Source organism: Cariama cristata, unplaced genomic scaffold (assembly GCF_000690535.1).
Source record: "Cariama cristata isolate BGI_N322 unplaced genomic scaffold, ASM69053v1 scaffold2831, whole genome shotgun sequence".
Lineage (NCBI taxonomy): Eukaryota > Metazoa > Chordata > Aves > Cariamiformes > Cariamidae > Cariama > Cariama cristata.
The window spans coordinates 36,136-52,397 of record NW_009598502.1 but is presented as its reverse complement, the minus strand read 5'-3'; the positions used below and the strand labels follow the sequence as shown (position 1 = coordinate 52,397).

At 37.8% G+C, this 16,262-nt stretch overlaps 1 protein-coding gene across 1 annotated transcript in view; it reads right to left on the bottom strand.

Moving 5' to 3' along the window:
• HECTD4 (HECT domain containing E3 ubiquitin protein ligase 4) overlaps positions 1–16,262 on the bottom strand; it is a 63,608-nt gene that overhangs the window by 23,709 nt on the left and 23,637 nt on the right. The window contains 29 exon segments of the mRNA XM_009709300.1: positions 3–166; positions 293–372; positions 644–792; positions 926–1,087; positions 1,374–1,477; positions 2,381–2,496; positions 2,870–3,039; positions 3,456–3,626; positions 3,881–4,063; positions 4,761–4,896; positions 5,094–5,296; positions 5,851–5,932; positions 7,048–7,237; positions 7,555–7,835; positions 8,200–8,353; positions 8,915–9,099; positions 9,402–9,548; positions 10,131–10,297; positions 10,408–10,549; positions 10,696–10,831; positions 11,303–11,478; positions 12,083–12,171; positions 12,255–12,359; positions 12,541–12,733; positions 12,981–13,214; positions 13,579–13,742; positions 14,567–14,681; positions 14,747–14,766; positions 15,883–16,002. Coding sequence (XP_009707602.1) covers positions 3–166; positions 293–372; positions 644–792; positions 926–1,087; positions 1,374–1,477; positions 2,381–2,496; positions 2,870–3,039; positions 3,456–3,626; positions 3,881–4,063; positions 4,761–4,896; positions 5,094–5,296; positions 5,851–5,932; positions 7,048–7,237; positions 7,555–7,835; positions 8,200–8,353; positions 8,915–9,099; positions 9,402–9,548; positions 10,131–10,297; positions 10,408–10,549; positions 10,696–10,831; positions 11,303–11,478; positions 12,083–12,171; positions 12,255–12,359; positions 12,541–12,733; positions 12,981–13,214; positions 13,579–13,742; positions 14,567–14,681; positions 14,747–14,766; positions 15,883–16,002 — 4,338 coding nt within the window.

Below are 16,262 nucleotides of genomic sequence, written 5' to 3'. Positions count from 1 at the left end.
GCCTTTTTCTGAATGTGGACAACTGGCCACATTCCACCAGAGACATCTTCTAGATATGGCCCAAGTCGCTGCCCACAATATGTAAAATAAACTCTGCCTTTAGCTGGTTGCCCTGGAGGGGGTGGAGTTCCTTCTGTTCTTTCCCATCCAATTCCTGCTACATCACCTGTAGAAAAATAAAATCATCAAAAGAAGAACATGGATTTAATCTGTTTTCTCGTCCACTGTTTCCCTTACATTTAGAGAGTTTTCTGATTTACCAGATAAACAAGTTAGCTGCACTCTTACATACCAGGAGAAAGAGTCACATCCAATCTAACACTCTTCCACTGTAGCAAGCTGGAGCCGTTGTAATGCACTGCTCGCCCATTGCTGAGAATCAACATAAGAAGAAAATTTAAAAGAGCACTGAAACAAATAAGGACTACAACTCACTAATAGCTGAAGTCTAGCTACCTGCGATACTGACAACAGGCAACTCAACTCTCCTTATTTTGATAAGGAGATATTCTAGTTCATCATTTTAACGTTTCAATTAAAACGTGTATGTTGCCTACTACAACATGCTCACAATACTCCTCCCTAAGGAGCTTACAAATGTACCAAGCAAGACCACGATTTTTGATGTACATCTCCAACGTACTTGTGAAAAAGACAGGTGCCCACTGGGTTTGTCCAAGCACCATCCCGTTTTTCAGCTTCTGTAGCAAATCCAAATGAAACTATTGGCCCAGTGTCATCATCTGTATCTCCATAGGAAACTACTTCAATTTCCCAGTAGAACGATGGTGCCTAAAAATAATAATAATTTTTAAAAAACAATATTTACAAAACATAAGTCAAATGGAAAATTTTCTTTCTTTATCTTTTCATGCACTATTGAATACTAAATGACGCGAAGTGTTGCACAGTTGTGCGTTCTTACCTGTACTGGAACTGGTGAAGTGGCATAGATAAATGTGCCCCGAGGAAGTCCCCCACCTGCACTAGGATCAGCCAAAAAGGTCACAGCTGTGAGATGTGATGAAAACATGCATGCTCGCACAGGGGGAAACACTCTTGATGGGCTCCAAGTGATTTCTTTGGGCTACAAACAGAAACAGAGCATTTTATTCTACCAATTACAATTGAAGTCATCTGCTGAAATTCAGTGACACATTCTTTTATGAAGTGCACATTTAATACACACATGCAACTACCACAACTGCAAAATGTGACAACAAGTCACATCCCATTACAGAAATTCACATTAAATGCAACGTTTAAACAGGAATCCAACCAGTTTGGCTCCATCACCACAGGCAGATCCTCTGCACTCAGTGGCTGGCTTCATTTGCAAGGGCCAGAAGACCCAGCGCCATTTCTGTGCTCACCTGTCTTCTGTCTGCTTGGAGTGGAGGAGGGGGAGGTCGAGCACAGTCACGATACAACATTCGTAACCTTTCACACTGCATTTCTACAACAAGGAGCCTCTCCCCTGTAACAAACCAAACCAAGTCATGAGGTTCCAAGCAAATCTAGTTACTTGAGTACAACAATGCAACCCTAATACTGGTAAATAGGAACAAATATGACATTTGCATTTTAAGTGATCTGATCAAATAGTGTTGTTTACCTAATCAACAAAATTAAGGACAAAATCTAATGTATACAAGCAATTGTTTTCCTCATGTTTAATTTCTATTTGGGTTGGAAAGACATTGTTATGCTAATTAAGATATGAAGTTAATTTTAATGAGCAAGTTTATGACCCAGCAAAAGCAGGAAGTCAAAAGAATTTACGCCTACTCTCAAAAAATCAGTATACTCCCTTTTACATTGGAGATCATACTGAAATCCACTTGGTTCCTACCCTAACATCCTTTGCTTCAGCCACTTTTCCTCCAATGAAAGGCTCTGACTTGTTCCTAAAACTTGCCCTTGAACTAAGACTGCCCACTGCTTATACTTAAGCAAGAGGGAAGGAAATCAAGAGCTCAATGATAAGGAATATAAGAATGCATTGTAAAAAACAGCAACAAGGTCGAAAAAAGAAAACATATAAATGATGTCAAGGATACAGAGTTGGTTACACTGGAAGCAAGAAAAGTGGAGAGGGCTCAGAAGCATAGTAGTAGGGAGTTAGCCCCAGGACCTGCATCTTCTGTCATGCATAGGCTAATCATTTTCTGGCCTGAACTTTACACCTAATGTTTAAAATGATTTAGTCTGATTATTAGCCTCTCTTACGTTAACAGCTCTGCAGCTATGACAAGACATGCTGTACTGTGCTATCAAACTCTAAGTAGCTGGAGGACAAAACACTGAAATTATTTTAAAAGCTGTTATTTCTCTGAACTGAATATGACAATGAAGTTGTAAGAACGTGTTGAATACCTACCAGGGCTGCACTCCTGCGCTACCAAATTAAGAACTTCTACAGCAGCTGGACACTGTTGAATGAATTCTTCACAGAATGAGCTGTCTTCTAACAGCTGAGCCATCACCAGGCATGCTCTTAATGGAAAAATAACATGTTTAAAGCATTACAAAAGCGTACATTGAATTCAAAGTTGTCTTTACATGTGTTGAATTCAAGACTATCTTAAAAGACATCACACTGACTGATTATTTCTTTGTCTGTTTAGCTATCCATTGAAACTTCCACAATGACAGTTTTCCCCTGCTTCAGAACATTTACTTCTATGAAGCATTTGCTCCATGCGTTGCCAGTGTTACAAGGGGCACTTTATTTTTACTGCTCATTTTAATAACATCCAGATACTCTATGTATTTAAAGGAAGCAAACGAGAATTTTTGCATTGTTCCCCGCTGTCATATGTACAGTTTCAAGACAGACTGAGGTGCTGCACAAAAACCAACAGCTCACCTGGTTCTTATTTCAGCAAGAAGCCGGACCACTGCCATTACTGGAGTTGAGCCATCTCCTGTTGCAGGAAGTGAGGTGTGAATAGATAGACTTCCCTCCTGAGGAAGCAACATGGACTGGACTGCCTGTACTACCTTCTCAGTAATGGACAGTTTATGAAGAGGCAATGCCTGATGGTGGGGGGGGCACGGTAAAAAGTTAAATTCAAGTAGTTAGTTTCTAAGAAATGAGGGTGTTTTATTACCTGGAGTTAATTCTCATTTCATACTACCACAATACCAGCACCAAACACCAGTCAAAGAAAAAAAAAACGAAGCAAAACCAAAAAAAAAAAAACACCCCACACAGTATGCAATGGAACATCTTTAAGCATCAAAAGATGAATATCCATGTTATTTGAATGAGAACTTAAATACAGATATTGTTAAGATATGTCTAAAATAATGCGGCAAGCTTTAGAAATAATCTTTAATCAAAGATGAAACAGACTTTTTTTACATGCCATAGATTAATTGCCAGTATGCTGTGACAAAAAAAATAAATAATTGATATTATACTTAATATTGGATTCTTAAAACTACCGTACCTCAGATCTTGGAACACAGAGCCTAGATAATGGAATAGTTAATGTGTCTGACGCTTGTGAGGTCTTTCTACTGTCTATATTGGTGGGCGGAAATTTGACCGTTGCTATACCTTCTTGTTCATTAATAGATGCCACAACTCCAATGCTTCCTGCTATTCCTTTACCTAAAACCTACAACCAAAGAAGGTCTGCATAAGATTTAAGGCTTTACAAACAAGAAACACAGAGTGCTTAACACCACAGACCAACTCACCACACATGAAACAGGAATAACACACAACAGCAGTCTCCACAAGCAATATTCCAACTGCTTCACAACCGCAGGCAAACTGCATGCTGCTTCACAAGTATGCCAATGCAGGCAAAACATCATCAAAAGTACCATTTCTCATTTAAGATATAAAGTGTGAATGGTGCTGCATTACCTGAACTTCAGAACCTATTTTAATCGTCTCCTTAAAGCCACCCAGAGCACAAAGGGCAGCTACTGCCTGCCGAGCAATTCTTTGAAGTTTAGCAAGTTTCCTGCCACTGCTACTCCCATTCTCCAAAATACTCTCTGCATATTTCCCAAGTTGTGGAATGTACATCAGAGCCCGAGACAGAACCTGAAGACAGAGGCAAAAATACCAGAGAATTACTTCAAAGCACAGTTCAAACAAAAAACAACGCCCCGAGCCTCCAGCCCACACACAGTCTCAGAAGAATTATTTTTGTTCTTGAAGAGAATTATGTAACTCAGAATATTCTAAGTTCTCTGAAGTGTGAACACCATCAAAGTCAGCTCTATTCCTTAGTAACTTTTAGAATCACAGAGTTAGATATCTAATCTTAGCAAAAGTCTCCACTCCAGGATTTAGCTTAAGCAACAGATTAGGTGTTAGAGGATTCAGAGGAACATAAAGGGCAATGTGCTGTACTTTCCAGCCAACACTTTAGACCTCAGAGGTCATGGCAAAGAGGACTGAATAGCAAAGGTAGAACAACTACCTGGCAAAGGCAAGACAACTCCCTAAACAAACAGCATTATTAATTACTGAGAAGAATGACAGGTGAATTACAGAATGACAACACATTCTCTAATGCTTGGTAATTTTTGAATATGTATTCCACCCTAAGACGTCAGATAGATACCATCTACTAGAAAGGGCTGCTTCTACGCAGTTACACATCCATCCCAGTTTGAAGTGTTAGAAGTAGTAAATCAGAAAGAAGTAGCTTAGGAAATTACTAAGAATTAAGTTCTCTTAACGACTCAATACATGTGTGGTGTAGAATTTGATATTCAGTCTTCTGTTTGCTTACTTTTTCAGCAGTTGTTGTCCATATCTGAGCTGCATTTGATTCTGGTGCCATCAACAAGCTATGTAGCAAAGCGATCACCTCTGCTGCCATGCTGTTTGCGACATGGCCGCTAATGAATGGCCTCACAGGATCCGTCCTATACAGAAGAAGAAAGCAATTTGCCCATTAATTCCAAAACAAGAGAACGAAAAGAAGCTTCAATTGTCAACAACAATATACAGCACAAGAAAGAGGGAAGTTTATGAACACTCAGATTATTTTCTAGAGCACTACAAATACTGGTACAGAGAAAAGCAGAATCTAGACTCTAAGTATAGAATCGAAGTGACCTACCTGGCAAGCTCAGAATTCCTCTCCCTGCAGATAGAAGTTTGTGCAGTCTTCTTTTTGTCCCCAGTGGACAACCCACTAGTAGTTTCTGGATTGACTGTTTCTATGGGTGGCCCAACACTAACTATTAGACCAGACTGCGCCCACTTAGTTGCCTTTCGAAGAGCTGCAGCAGCTTCTTCTGTAATAACTTCACAGCAGCCACTCTGAAAACAAAATAGCCATACAAGACAAATACCAGTGTTAGCTCTACTTGGCCACACTATGTGATGGATTTAACTCTCCTCCCTCTGCACACGTAAAAGTACTGAGAACACATCAAAACATCCTCCTGTGTATGTATTAGTCACAGTCATAAGACAAATTCTTTCTCTTGCTTTTTCTCATCTATAAAGAGATCAGAGATCAATGTGGATTCATTGCCTTTAATACAACATTCTTAGCTTAACAGTATAGTTTCTCTTCTCTGATCAAAAAAGCACACGTGAGTATTTCTGGTGCAAATACTCAAGAACATATTTGAAAATATACATGAAAATTTAATTTAAATATGTGGTTTTAAAATTCGTGCTATCATCATTTATCCCTGTATTTACATCAATAACTATATAATGCCAACATTTAAAGTTATCTTTCTGAACAGTTCTGTAAATTAAACAACATTTAACAAAGGGGATTTAACATCAGTAAAAAACAAGAATTCTGACTGGCCATCAATTTTTACGATGTTGAATAATTCTTTAGTTATTCCTTTTCTTACTTTTGTCATGTCTCGATCCATTTTCACCACTTTCTCCATATTGGCTCCAGTTCCTAGACGGAATGGACGACCTTCTGAGCTACTATTAAAGTGAAAACAAAACACATTAGCTTTGTTTCCACTAGTGGAAAAAATAGCTGAACTATACAGTCCAATTTAATACATTATGCATGTTTTTAAATTATTTGAAACCAACCCTTGCAACTGAATTTCTCAACAGTACTAGAAATACTTGACAGTTAAGGACACATCCAGTTACATTGTAATTTACAACAGGATTTTAATACTACTGAATGTAGTTATTTGCATAGCAATTGAACACGCCTCCCCCTCAAAAAGAAGCATCAAGGAATTGGTTTTTCCTGAACACAAATGCCTGAGGGCTCCGAGTTAACTTTTCACCTAAGAACACCCAACAGCTCTACCTTTTAGTATCATTTTTAGGGCACAAGTTCAAAACCAACTTGGAGTGGGGGAACATGAAACAAACAGTACAAAACACAAGAGGTGATAACATTGGCTGTTTGACATTCAGAGATCTCAAAATCCAGGTGGGTACCAAGAGTACTAAAGAAGCTGTAATACCAAATTATTATCCAGTGTATGCATTATTAAAAGCAATGCTTTTAAAGTCATTTTGCTTTGATAGTTCTCTTTTAGTCCTGCATAGTCTGTAATACCATAACAAGATACGTTCAATTTTTCTGATGAAGTATCATTTAAGTAGCTAATTTTTCATGTGATTGTTTTCAGACAGATTAAGATGTTTTTATGTTCCTTTGCTAGTGGCTTACACGGCTTGTGAGCAAGCCAAAACCAAAATGTCACACTTTATATCCCCCTCTTCCTTTTATATATCTGTATACTCTGCTCTGTTTCAGCTTGGCTGCTCTCCATCATTGCTAAATAGTCTTCTACAAAACAGAGAAGTCCAGGAAGCATTGAGATTTAGATTCTTTCTGTATAGTGGTATGCCTTTTTATCCAGCTAACAGTATGCTAAGCATCAGCCCTACCAACAATTTTTGCATTATCTTCTTATTTTGCCAGTAAACACACACAAATTGGGAAGACATTTTGCTTTCCCATTTACTATTATGTCTAGGATGCATTATTCTACAGCTGTAGTGCTAAGAAACAAAGAGAAATGGAATTGGCAAAATTTGTTGCTAATTCCAATTCAGTGAGTTGAGATTACCTCAGTAATGGCTGAAGGACTTCATGGGATGACTGGTCTTCCCGTTTATGAATAAAAATAGAAAGTTTACCATCCACTGCCTCGCTTTCTTCTCCAGGATCTTTATCGCCTTTTATGGAATTTTTAGGACTGGCTTTCGCCAAAGTAGTATCCGGCTCAGAGGCAGTTGGAGAAAGAACTGTCTGGCATCCTTGAAGGAGAAATGAAAAAAAAAAAAAAACCAAAACAGAGAAAAACACACAACCATGAGCTCCATCAACAAACTTTCTTGCCCTTGAAACTAATGCTAACGCACCTGAGATGCGGCTAAACCATCACTGTGACACAGTCTAGGAAGAGTTAAACTAAGAGGTAGACGGAAAGTCACAGAAATATCCTTTTTTTTCCTACTGACATATCATATACCTTTTCCTACTTGAGCTTTCTGTCAATACAAAAGGTCCTTGCAGAAACATGACTTGCTTGGCAATTTCTCAAATTAGCATGACACCAAAAAGATGCTGATACCTGGGACTACATAATCTGCCAGCTTTGCCAACAGCAGAGAGGCAATCTTGGAGGCTGGGTCACTGGGATCATCCTGTTCACTGTTCAGAGAGGGTACTGAGTAACTCCAGGGAGGCAATTCCACATTTCCACAGTCCTCAACACTCATGAGAGGCAGCGCAGCACGACACAACTGGAGGATTATAAGGACCAATTTTGGAGAAGGACGCTGATCCAAGAGAAGCGACAGAAGCTTGGACACACAGGCTGGCTGGCTCAGGATTGCTTTACCTATGTGACTCCTGAAAGGGGAGGGGGGGGAAAAACAAACAGTAACTGTTGTTTGAAAAAAAAAAAATTGTTTGATGATGCTCTTGGAATTAAAATCAAATTAATTTATTATTTAGAAGATGCCATTAAAACAAACGTTCAGTGTCTGACAAGACCTGACCTGCAACAATTCTTACGTAACCTGACAGCACTCATTAAACATCAAGATTTAGTAAGCATCAGTTTACGATCAAGTTTTAGAATGTGATTAAAAGTTATCTTACCTTCATTACTGTAAAAAAACCAACCAAACAAACAAAAACACCACTCCTCAAAAGGAACCCCCACCTGCTTTCATACATAGCAAAAAATACTCCAAAGACTAAGGCCTAGTACCTTGACAGGTCATTAAGAAGACTGAGAACATCTTGAAGCGCATCATTTCCTGCAGCTTGATTACCACAACACTCGGTAGCTCGTGCAAGGTGGTTGGTAAGAAGGCTGGAGACCTGACGAGCCAGACCAGAGTGAACAGCTTCTGTTGAACCACCTTTAAAAGTAATGCAAGAATACACAATTATAATTAGCAAAAATGAATGTACACATCTACAGCTTCCTTACCCATAAGCTGAAAATAGAAGAAGTTTTGTTTGGTTTTGGTTTTTTTTGCTATAGTATAACTTTTATATATAAAATGTCTTTAATTAAAACCAAAACCTAATACAACATCTATGTCCTATTAGCCAATGGCCACATGTCTGTAAGTTTATGTATGCTATGGGTGAATCCTATCACAGGAGAAATGTGTAAGTGACCACTCGGGGTCTCAGAGTTCTCTGGTTATGTCTAGACAGAACCAAGTGTCAGACTTGAAATTATCTTCAACATAAACACCCCTATGAGGAGGAAAAAAAAAAAAGCTAGGATTAAAAAAAAAAAAAAGAACAAGAAAATCAACTTATTTTTGTATCCATTTGTGTATTCTAAAGAATCCACATAGTACTGAAGTCACGGTCAGTGAATGCCCTATTTTAAATACATTTACACCACTTTTTAGGCATTCAGGCAATTCTAAAGCATGCAGCAGAAATATATTTGGCAGTGTTCCTACCTTCTTCTTTCTCCCATTCAACACACCGATTGGCTAGCACCTGGAAGGCCGCCCAAGCCATGGTAGCCACCTTCTGTTTCTTAGTCTGTTTTTCATTCGAACTGGATTCTGCCTGACTGCTTAAACTGCAAAGCCGGTCCATAAGTTGTACCAGTCCACTACGTACCAAACACTTCTCTTCACTCCTATGTAAGAAGGGAAATTCAGGATTTTACTCATGTAACTTTTCAGTCACTAACAGACACAATGAAAATCCAGAACTTCCTGTTAACTCAGCAGCTAATTGCTCCACATTGCAGAAAGATGGTTCTGTCTCTCCCAGATGAAATTCTGTATTCTGAGAAAATTTAACAGGATGTTCTCAGACACTCCTCATTATGAAGAAAGGGAGTATATTTATATTAAATAATGCTTCTCCCTAAGGCAAAATCTAATAAGGACAGCTGTGGATGCCCTCCTTCCCTTTCCGAAAGAAATATTTTCATACCTTGTGTAAGGTATAGTGCATAAGAGGCCAATGCTATTTGCACAAGCGATGGGGTAGCGAGCACACAGTGAGACCACAGACGTCATAGTCTCTCCAAAAGCTTCCTGGACTTGTTCCACCATCCCACCACACGTGAGCTCTTCAATTCTGTTGGTAGTTAGATATTTGAAATGGTAGGCTTTCTAGGTTAAATAAAATGAACAAACTTCCAAATATAGTTTTTTTAAAAAAAAAATCAGCACATATTAAGAATTACTCAAGGAAGATTCAGAAGCAAAACTGCAAGTCACTTAATGTTTTAGTATGAAACATGTAAACAAGATAGTATGGCAATTTTACCTCAGACATGGATTGAACTTTGACTACAAATAAGATACATACAAAATATTTATCAAATTTAGATACAGTATTAGTATCAGCTAAATCTACCACTAATATCTAATTAACATGAATTTAGAATTAAGTCAGGAGAGTAAGATACCCTACATACATATCTGTGGACACTTCATCCGAGTACGAAAGGAAAGTTCATCTACTGCCAAATAAAAGCATTTCTTAGAAATTTCTGCCTTTTCACCCCACAAGGGCCAAAGTGGTTGTTGAAAGTGTAGTGCTGCAAACTTGAGCCCTCACAGTTAGTCACTTCTCACGGTTTTTCTTTGTGCAAAACAGTTTACTATCTTCTACAGAGACTGAAACATTTAATTATTTTCAGAGAAATAAACAAACCTTGGTCCTCCCTGAAGTACCATGGTCACTGGGCCTACGAGATGTGTCACACCACCAACCCGAACAGCAGCTGTCAGCAACTCTCTCATATGCACTAGGGCTTGCTTCCTTGTATTCCCACGCCGCCACCTTGTCTGAGCAGCTAGCAGAAAACTGCTGCTGGATACCTAGGAGATTTTGTTTGTTTTTGTTAAAAAGACACAAGCAAGACACCTCCCTTCTTTGTGAAAGTTTGAATTTGAAAATATAGTGATTTAGTACATTTAAAATGACATACCGCTTGGTCAGGATTTGTTCCAATGAAAGCAAACAGTTGCCCCAGTAAGACACTGTACGTGGGTTTATCTCTGCTGTCCTCAATGGTCAGTGACTGGAGAAGAGTGAAAGAGCTACTTCTATGGCTGGTAACATGGCGACGCCTACGAGAATATAGGATCATTACACCTGGCAGCAGTAAGCTGATCTGATGTAAAAAAAACAAGCTATGCTTGCAAGTTTATGATGATTTTAACAATTACACGCCAGATTACTGTAAAGCAGCTTAGAGGAATAAACCCTTGTATACCTTTGACTCGATCTAGCAAACTCGATATCTTCGTTACCAATCATTTCTAAGTCAGATGGTGCTGACATACTGCGAAGGAAGACGGGCTGGCGGACTGCGTGAGATATCACTTTTGTTTCAGATGCCGATTTACAGGCTGCAATATTATACAATATGAAAGAATGTCACTCCTGCTGGAGGAGGTTATTTACAAACTGTTTTTAAAATCACTGTGGACATTTCAGTAAAAGCTATAACACAGGATGGGGAAAACACAGTCAAAGCAAGACCTTGCAACTCAGTTCTGAGGACTTTCCTGTTTTCAGGTATTATTTCAAATTAGTTTTGTTTTGATTAGGTCAAACATTTTTTTCTCCAATAATTCAGGAGATTGAAGTTTAAATTCCACACATTATTACTCAGACCTCAATTTACCATCGTTACTGAAATCAGAAAACAAAGGCTCAACTTCATCTACTGTAAAAGAATTTATTTAATTTGAAAAAGTAAAAAAAAAAAAAAGATTTCATTTCAGTGAAAGAGGGAAAATAAGAGACAAAGGAATTAATTATAACTTTAGAAAAAAAGAAAATAAAAGAAAGTACAATGCTGGTAATGAGATATATACCTGGAGTCTCGGCAGGGGTACCAGATATACTTCTTGTGATACCAGACTGTGCTGCAATAGTGACATGCAATAGCAGCTCTGCTCTGTTCATCAAGCTCTTAACTAATGTTTTTGTTTTAGCTAGGGGATGAGAGGTCTTCTGTATCAGTGAATTCACCTCTTGAAAAAACTTCTCCCTGAGATTATGAAAGAAAAATAAAAGCAGCAAACTCAATTATGTTTTTATGCCTTCTGAAACAGTGTTACTGAGAAAGGTTATTTTAAAAAAGACATATAGCATCAATCTATTCTATGCCAACATGGAAAGTAGAAAAAATTAAAGAAATAAACAAGCGATTTGTTAGTAAGTACTAGCAGCTAATATTAGTACTAGGTGGTAATATTAATATATTTAGCACAAATATTTCTAACAATTTCATCAGATATTGCTAGACAGACAGGAAAATTAACTTCTAAAGTATTTTCATCCCTGGTTAGAAGTTCATCTGAATGTTCCTGCTCCCAAAGATTGTTTTCTTTCTAATGGTCTACCAGCCTGTAATGGAATTAGACACAAAATGTTTTCAAAACATTTAGTGCCAGCTTCTGTTTCATGTCATTAAGTGTCAGAGGGTACAATGAGATTCGAATGCCTACTTCAGGAAGTGTTTATGTATGTATGCACGCAACTTTAACCCTGCATAACTACTTTTGGAACTCACTGAAATTCCACAGCTGCTTAAAGTTGCCTATCTCTTAAGTACCTTGCCTAAATGGTACACTCCACAGCCAGCTACTAACCTTAATGTCAGGACCACATTCTCAAGATCACTTCCATCAAAAGAAACTTCTTTCATTGAACACAGAAGTTCTAATTCTTTCATCTTGCTCTAAACAAAGTGAAGGAAAAAGATGAACATGTATTGAGAGAGCAGCATGAAGCATGAGCACACACAGCAGCCACAATGCTTACCTCATTGAAGTGATAATCATAAAAGAATGGGATATTGTTCTCCAGTTTCCCATGCATGGCGTCATCTACCTCATTCTGCCATTTCTGCTCCAACTCAGCCACACTCTAATAAAGAGACAAAAAAACCCCAAATATCACTCATAGCAGTTGTTCATCTTAAGAAGTAGAAGAGATCTCAAAATAAGAAATCAGAGTACATTTTGTATTTCTAGGTTTCTAAAATGCTGTTAATACACCTTTATTCTCAAAAAAAGCCTTCTGGTTTTTTATGTAGTCTTATTTTTACCTGCAATTGTCTCTCCATGGCATTTAGCTTCTTAAAGGTCTCTCCCATAATTTTACAAAGTAAATCATATTCTTCGGCGTGTTCTTCCTGGTACTGGAAATTTATCAGGGACTGGAGTGCATCAACCAAATTCAAGTGTTTAATCACACATGAAACTACCATCTCCTCCATTACTTCTGGCTGAATCACTTCCCTAGGGTTAAAGGTAAAGCCAAACTGATTAAGCAAGAATAACGGACAAACTTTGACAATTCATATTTACAGTTTACTAGACGCTGCATTCACAAACGAGTACTTACAGAATATTAAAAGCATACCATTATACACGACAAGCATGCCACATTCTCACCGTTGCTTTTTTAGCTCACTCACTTTGGCACCAAACATTTCAAACAATAAAAGTCAAGTTAGAGAAACAGAGCGAAATGACAATTACTTACTTTATACTAGGTCTAAATTGAGGCCGAGCACGTCCAGAAATTTCCCTGAGTTTTATCATGATTCCTGGAGGCAGCCTAATCCTCGGCAAATCAAAATAGTGTCCAACAGGAGGCACTAGAACATCAGAAGGATACGTAAATTCTCTATCTTCATCTATAGTAAGAGGCAATGGAGAAGGACTTGGTGTAAGGGCTGGAGATATTACACCATTAGCTTCCACCTGCCACTGGCACCTGGAAAAATAAACAAAAAGAGATGAAAAATATTTTTCCCCCCTCCCTGTAACTCTCCTCCCTCATTCAGAAAGACACATTAGTCAAAAACAGATTAGAAAGACAGACTACATATTAACACATTAAGTGTGGCTTGCACCAAGCATAGCCCAATCCTCCTCTACTTACTCTAAAGAAACCTCCATTCTAGAGGATATTCCCTTAGTTTTAGGCAACACAGAGCTGTTGAATAAACTCTGCAGCAAAAATTATCAAAGCATCACCTTAAAACATGAGACCTGAGCACAACTACAAAAGTCACCGTCCCTCAGAAAAAAACCTGCATGGGAACTCAGAAAAAGATATTTTTTATTTTTTTTTTTACCTTTGTAATAGTTTAGATCTTAAGAGCTCTTGACAGGTTTCTTCATCTTTGGTAATTTCTGGTCCATTGTATAATATTCGCAGCATAGAACAAGCTAACACAGAAAGGCCAAGTGCCAGGTCAACTAAGAATGGCAAGCCTCCTGACACATCCTCTGAAGACTCCTGTAGTAGGAATAAGTGCACCAATCAATCAACCATGAAGTCCTTCCCCAATATATTTCAAGATAGGAGATTTTATATGTTTATATATAATCATATATAAAAGATACATATCTCTCTCTCTTTCTCTCTCTCAATCTCAGGTCTCTTACACAGAGGTAGACTGAAAAAATGCTTGACGATTAAAAAGCAATATATAAGAACAACTCAAGAGAAGAAACAAAGGATTAAAATATTATTTTCCTGAACCAAGAAAGAAAAGAAAATGCAAAGTTATTTTTGGTTCAGTCATTCTTTGGCCTGCAGATCTGTCATCTCACAGGCCTAGATCTAACTTCCTGGTAGTGAGATCCAAGTTTCTTTTTGTTTGATCCCAACGTTCCCTTCCCCTCTCTTCTTTATAGGCTGGAATCATTATTCCCTCATTAAATCTTATTTCCAGGCTGTTACAAGATACTCATCTCTCCAAAGAAATCTTGATCTACAAGCAGCAAGAGATATTGAAGTGACTTTATTCAAGTCCAGTGACAATGACAAGAGATAGACAAGACATATTTGGTAGTAACCACCTTCATAAAACCCTAAGCATGCTACAGACCATGCCACAGGGTATCCCTAGCTAAGGAAGCCAAATGTGTAAAACTTAGGTCCTTTACATTGTAAAAAGGTGATTTGTCTTATTGCCAATATAAGTAAGCTATTACTTGTTTCAAATTTCAAACGTTAACTTCCAACTTTGAAGTACATTTTTATTTGATCTGAAGTGTGTAACAGAGAAGATAAATTGAAGCTGAACCTATCCCATGGAATCTGTCATGTTTGAGTACCTGTGCTCGAACAGTGCAAGCAAAGCCCCACATAGCTTTGTCTGGAGTGTTGTGCTCACGACCACTCCGCATTTCAAAGGAGAAGGTGACTGTATCTCCTTCCACCTTAAAATTTTGATGGAGAGGGAGGGGAAGAAAAAAAAATAAAAAAAATAAAAAAAAAAAGAAGAGACATTTAAGAATTGAGGCAAAGAAACAGGCTTTTCATAAAAGTGGCTTATTTTATGGATTAATGTTTTTAACGACAGTTATCTAAATACTATTTTTATCTCCAATTATATACTCTGATTTAAGATTCTCTCCTTTTTGTAAATGCACCTTTTAGTGTACAATCTTATTTTAATTTTGCTGCTGGCTAACTATAAATAAAACAAAACCACCACTGTAGTTGTAGAATCAAAAGTAGAATTTATGAGTCTCTGTTGCTTGGCCTTGACTTTCATCAAAACGCTTTCATTGTCTGTCTACAAGAAACCATGCAATAATCAACACTTCTCTTCCTGAAGGAAGACAGACAAGCTCTTCAAGGAGAGGAGTGTCAACACATTAATAGAAGAGTTTGCTAAAAGAGCAGTGTAAAAATCTGTGTCTGAAAAATAAATGAAATTCCATTAATTGTGAACAATGGAGCACTTCTCTGAAATTGCTTTTCTGTTTATTACTTCTTGGGGCTTTTTTTGAAATTATTTTTTGTTATGTATAAGCCCACTTTTAGTGTGGGTCAATGCAGCAGCACAAACACATAAGGAAAAAAAAAATAATAATACTGCATACAATCCAAGGGAAAATACTGCAAAATTCTTGAAATACTAAAGTTAAGTTTGAGGGATTTTTCTGTCTTAGCTTTACTGCCAAAAGCATCCAATGTAACTTCAAAACCCAACATAAATGGTTGGAAAGTTGCTACATTTACTACTGGTTACATTTGTGGGTTACTGTTAAAAAAATGCAGTCATGCCCACAGACCTTAAGAAAATATGCACAGACTCAGACTGTGCAAGAATTTCGCCTAGGAAGATAAACTTATGAAAACAGTAGTGCAATTAAGAGACTCCAGGACTGAAACATACTGATAATGAATTCCAGTAAGACATAACAAACCAAGATAAGCTCAAAGAGAAGCATCACACACAACATACAGTTGAGTTTAAAGTTATTCCCCAAGGACAAAACAGTCCACTTAAGAAGTGATCTCATCATGGATAACTGTACACTTAAAAGCTTGGACTTCATTGCTATAAGGGTTAAAACGGACTCAACACGGTTTCCAAAGGGGATTGTTCTATGTGAAATATTGTTGGATTATAATACTGTACCTTTACTAAGTCTTTCGGCCAACCAGTTCCTAAGACACTACGGCTGCCATATCCCAGTGTATTGCCTCCATACTCAGCAACCTTCCTACTGTTTGTGTTAGGACCAGCATAGATCACCAACTTCAAAACATAAAATACACTGTTAGACTGTAAGAGAAAAACAAGAAAATCTAATAATAATAATAATACTTAGCACTTACACCGCGCTTTATATTTTCAAAGCGCTTTATCAACATTAACAAATCCTCACAACAGCCCTGTGAGGTGAGCAGGCAAGTATTATTATCCCCATTTTACAGATGGGGAAACTGAGGCAGAGAGGAAATTAAGTGACTTGCCCCTGAGGTCATACAGCAAGTCAGCAGCGGAACTGGGAGCAG